The sequence below is a fragment of the Acanthamoeba castellanii genome (genome assembly GCF_000313135.1).
Source record: "Acanthamoeba castellanii str. Neff unplaced genomic scaffold scf7180000084044, whole genome shotgun sequence".
Taxonomy (NCBI): Eukaryota; Discosea; order Longamoebia; family Acanthamoebidae; genus Acanthamoeba; species Acanthamoeba castellanii.
The window spans coordinates 8,025-12,726 of record NW_004457250.1 but is presented as its reverse complement, the minus strand read 5'-3'; the positions used below and the strand labels follow the sequence as shown (position 1 = coordinate 12,726).

Genomic DNA, 4,702 nt, shown 5'->3' with positions numbered 1-4,702 from the left:
ATGCCCAGCATAACCACGGGCGAGGTGGTGAAGTCTGGCAACGTCTTGCTCACTGCACATGTGGAGACCCGCGTAAGAAGACATCGAGGCTGTTCGTTCGATCTCTAGAGAGGAGGCGGAACGTACTGGGTTTGCAGAGATTGTAGAATTTGGATTTGGTGTTAATGAAGAGATTGTTGAAGGCGAAGGGCTTGCGCATCTTCTTCGCAGGCGACGGCTGTCCCGCCCCAACTGAGGCAGGCACTGGCTCGTCGCCATCGATCACTCTCCATTCTCCTGTGGATGAGGCTGGAGATGAGATGCAAGATCTCGTGTGCTACTCGGATATGAAGATGGGGAGCCTACCCTCAACATCATCGGTCATGGCTGATCTTCCTTGATTGTGCACTGCACCAGATCAAGCCGTAAGGGGATAGGAGACGAACTGAGGGTAGGAGGAGCTGTAGTGCTTGCAGTATATGAAAGAAATGGCGTCCTCGTCTCGGGTCATTCAAATCCGATCGCTTTAGGATTCACTCTTCGTTGTCGGATCTATTGTTCCCTCTTGCTTCTAATTTCTGGAGTGGATGGATGTGCGTGCTGAGATGGAGAGGAGAAATGCACACCCCCAGATGATGGTTGGATGGAGCTGCAAGAGGATTCCTTGGCGCGTTGCTCGAACGCTTCCCTGAATCACAAGGCTACGCCGCCTTCTTGTCCAGAAATCCCACCAAAGAAACAGGACAAGCTGCTTCCTTGTTGTGGGTCGTGTCGATCGTGTTTTCGGGACTCGCCCGTCCACCGAACTTTCCTTCGAGCGATCCGCCGTGTTGCTCAGCAGTGAAAAAGCATGGGTGCATTCTTTGGATTCCGCTTGAAGAATGTGTGGGAGGAATGCTGCGTGCCATGCATAACTGGAGAAGAAAGGGAGAGAAAGAACCTCGATTTCGCCGTTGATCAATCAAAAGTACGAAGTGTAGATAGACGTACGCGAATTGAAATGGGGTGCAACAGCTCGAAGGCCGAAGGTACTTCTTTCGTACGAGGCGAAAGCTCTGGATGCCCAGGTGCTGCATACGACGATCAAGATTTTCTAATTTTTTGTCAATTAGATATCCAGCAATCTCGTGACCGAAGGCCCGCTGGTGGCGCCCAGGGTGCGGCCAAGGGCGGTAGCGGTGGATCGCGTCCCATCGGCGCCCCTCCCACACCGGCCAAGTACGCCTCCTTTTTCAGCTGTTTTGGCCCATTTTGTGTTGCATCCTATTAATCACATTTGTACACCTTGGCTCATCTCTTTCGCATTCTTTGTACCATTTTCCTCTTTGCAGGGCCGACGCTGCCATCGCAGCCTCGTACCACGAGAAGCGCGAGGCCGACAGCGACTTCCTCAAGAACCTCGTCGAACGCACATCTCAGTACCGCTACTCTTTGCTCTTTTTACACCGCGAAACTTTTGCCCTTCAGATCAACCGCGCTCCTGTGCCTAACATGGCCTATGGCTGTGCACAACCACAGGAACCTCATCGACGTCTCACAGAGCTCCAACGCCGCCTTCGACTCGGCCGTGGCCCAGTCCCGCCAGAAGGAATACCAGTACGCCGACCACCTTCCAGCCACTCCTCGTCCGCTTGCGCGCGCGTCTGTGGTTTGGCCTAATCGCCGCGCTTCGCTGGGCTGCAGGAGCCGACAAATTCTGAAGAAGACCAACGTCAACACGGCCGCGCTGGACCTCTTCGCGGTGCCCGCGCCCTCCAAGACGGTCTCGTCGCCCGTCAAGGCCCTCTCCCAGCCCACCCTCTCCTCTCACGACAAGGAGCTGGTACCCTCCTCCCCCCCATCAACTACTCTCCGCAATCAATCCGCTCTCGCGCCGCGTTGTTTCTTCTTCTTCTTGTGACTCACGCAAATCGCGGTGGGCGCGGTGGGTCTCGTCCAGTTGCTCGACGGCGGTGGCGCGCTGGCCTCGGCCTTTGACAAGATCTCGGTGCGGGACTGTGGCGAGCTGGTCGTTTCGTTCGGTTCGGCCACGTAACACGCACAAACCAAAATCTATACAAAAAACATTCGGAAATCATGCCCCTCGCCGCAATCACGCACGTTATGTTTGGCGGTTTGGTGGCATAGCCTCGGGCACAGCCCAGATCGCTGATGGTGATGAGATGAAGTCGCCAAAGGAGTAGTCGTCCTCGTCGCACAAGCCCTCGCTAGCTGCAGGCGATACGGAGGGCGGGGTGAGCGATGAAGAGGTGCCGTCGTCGTCATTGCGGTCGTGCCGCAATGCTAAACACCAGCGCCCACTCCGCCTCCTCCTTCTTGCGTGCCTCTGCGCGCGCGAAGTAGAACGCACGAGGTCACATCTCGATCAGAAACAAGAGAGAGAGAGAGAGAGAAAGAGGCGCTACCTTCGATTGTGAAAGACACGAGATCCACTCCCAGCACTTGATCGACGCACAGCACAGAGTACTGAAGCTGGAAGGCGTGAGAGATGCGTGAGCACGACGGTTCTAACAGTTGCGTCCTAAACAGCGCGCGAGCGTGATGGCGAGGGTGGAGGCGGCGGCGCGCACCTGGGCGTCGGCGCCAAAGAAGAACTGAGCGCGTGACGCGACCTTGGCGAAGTGGGTCCCCTTGCATTCGAGCTGGAGGAAGCACGGGGTGCTCTCGCTGTACCCCATCTGCCCTCTGCGCGCTCCCTCCCAGTCAGCCTCTCTTCGCATCTCTCCCGGTGTGTGCGGTGTGTGCGGTGTGCGGTGCTGTGCGGTGCTGTGGGTACCTGGTCTGCAATGCATGGTGGAGCTTGTGCTTTTCGTGCAGCGACGAGACACCCAAGATCTGGCGGCCGAGAAGCTCGACCTAGTCGCGATCAGAGATGGGCACGAGACGTGTGTGTTGTGTGTGTGTGTGTGTGTGTGTGTGTGTGTGTACCATGGAGAATCCCACAATGCCGCAGAACTGGTGGTTTGCGAACGCGATGTGTCTCTCTGTGCCCTGCGGATGCGCCATAACCACGATCGCCTTTCTGCGCGGAGACGAGTTGAATCGCGCGCGTAGTCACGTGAGCGTGAGTGAGTGAACACACAGCGCGAGAGGAGTAGGTACTGGATGTCATCGACAACGAAGCGGTCCGCCGGGATGTCGTAGTGTTGGAGGAAGGGGAAGCACCAGAGCATCTCTGGACCCGGTTGACCGTTATCTCCCACCCTCAACCGCTGCTGGCAACTGAATGACGACGACGACGGCGGCGGCGGCGGCGGCGGCGGCGGTGCAGCAAAAAAGCCTGCATTGGTGGCGGCCATGCCATAGCGAGAGGCGGCGACGTGCGCCAGCTGGATGCGGAGCTGGACGTTGTCCTCCTCGAGCTGCTCCACGCGTCGCTGCAACTCGACCACCACCACATCGATGTTGTTGTTGTTGTTGTTGTTGTCTTGCTTCTTCTTCTTCTTCAGCTTCTTCTCCATCTTCTTCATCTTGGCGGTCATCGCGCGCATGTCTGCCTTGAGCCCGACGATCGTGTTCACCAAAAGGGCGGTCGTCGCGCCGCCCAGGTCTGCAGCTGCCGACGCACCATCACCCTGTTCGTCGCCGCCCTGATGTCGTCGCTTCTTCGTCGTCGTCGGCCTCGTCATCGGCGCCGCTTCCGGCTCGGGCGGGGGTCGCGGCTGCGGTGGTGGTACAGAGGCGGCGTAGACATGGTCGCCGGCACCACCACCACCGGCGTCGAGAGGGGCCGCCGGCAGGATCTGCACCGTCGGCTGCGCCGTCGTCGGGTGCGGGTGGCGAGGCGGGCGACCGCGCTTGGCGGGCGTCGGCCAGAAGCACTGGCCGGCCATGTTCAACCGCACGCACCGCTCGCACGGCTCAGCTCTGGCCATCACCCACCACCACCCACCACCACGCCGCACACAAGGACAGATAAGAAGATGAGCGCACCTCCGCCTCAGAAGGAGACAAGGAAGAAGAGGACCCGGGGGGGGGGTACGCCAGGTGTTTGTCACATGCGGCGCGTGCAAGGCGACACAATGCACAGCTCGTGCTCATCTCTCCTCCTTCTCTCCCTCAAGCTTGCGCGGGAGGTTTGGGGGGACCAGTTTTGGTGCCCGACCACAAAACGAAAATCGAAACGAAAAATTGAAAAAGCGAAAGCGCTTTCGCTTGGAAAAGGAGTTGGTGGGGGGGGGGGTTCGGAAAGAGGAAGAGTGTGAGGCAAGAGAAAGGGGAAAGGGGGACAGTGTCTGTACACACAGCAGCAGCAAATTACAAGGGGGCTGCTGCACCAACCCTTCCCTTTGGCTTTACTTCTGGAAGCCGCCGGCGCTGCCGGCCTTCTTGGGCATCTTGCGCTTGGCCTGGTCCATGATCTCGGACTGCTTGTAGTAGTGGGGCGCGATCTCGACGAGCCACTCGGGCTCGATCTCGATGATCTGGCGCATGAACTCCTTGGTGGTGAAGACGAGCTCGTGGTAGAGCACCCAGCGCGGGAGCTGCTGGAAGAGGGCCGACGATGGGTGGATCTGGACGCTCTGCTTGTGCTTGAGGGTGCGATAGGCGCCCGATCGCTGGAGCTGGGCCGTGTGGTAGAAGAAGCCAGCCGTGGTGGCCTTGCAGATGGCGACGTGGTCGTCGCCGGCCGAGGTCTGCTCGATCTCGACCCGCTCGAGCAGGCCCTCGAGCTGGTCGCGCACATCGCGCGCCCGCTTCATGCTGCGGAACTGGATGAAGT

General features: G+C 58.9%; 3 protein-coding genes across 3 annotated transcripts; 1 reads left to right on the top strand and 2 right to left on the bottom strand.

Annotated features, from left to right (window-relative positions):
* Nucleotides 1-979: 979 nt before the first annotated feature.
* On the top strand, nucleotides 980-2,014 carry ACA1_317300 (uncharacterized protein; the record flags this gene model as incomplete). The annotated part of the gene is made up of 6 exons (XM_004332971.1): nucleotides 980-1,007; nucleotides 1,092-1,197; nucleotides 1,311-1,397; nucleotides 1,498-1,575; nucleotides 1,663-1,801; nucleotides 1,919-2,014. 6 exons carry the CDS (start codon nucleotides 980-982, stop codon nucleotides 2,012-2,014), a joined length of 534 nt encoding a protein of 177 aa, XP_004333019.1.
* Nucleotides 2,015-2,080: 66 nt separating this feature from the next.
* ACA1_317290 (uncharacterized protein) lies at nucleotides 2,081-3,854 on the bottom strand (the record flags this gene model as incomplete). Its single annotated transcript, XM_004332970.1, has 6 exons — nucleotides 2,081-2,305; nucleotides 2,404-2,451; nucleotides 2,550-2,664; nucleotides 2,756-2,835; nucleotides 2,908-3,001; nucleotides 3,082-3,854. The coding sequence occupies 6 exons, from the start codon at nucleotides 3,852-3,854 to the stop codon at nucleotides 2,081-2,083; spliced, it is 1,335 nt and encodes a 444-aa protein (XP_004333018.1).
* Nucleotides 3,855-4,274: 420 nt separating this feature from the next.
* ACA1_317280 (DEAH (AspGlu-Ala-His) box polypeptide 16, putative) lies at nucleotides 4,275-4,682 on the bottom strand (the record flags this gene model as incomplete). Its single annotated transcript, XM_004332969.1, has 1 exon — nucleotides 4,275-4,682. One exon carries the CDS (start codon nucleotides 4,680-4,682, stop codon nucleotides 4,275-4,277), a length of 408 nt encoding a protein of 135 aa, XP_004333017.1.
* Between the last annotated feature and the right edge of the window lie 20 nt (nucleotides 4,683-4,702).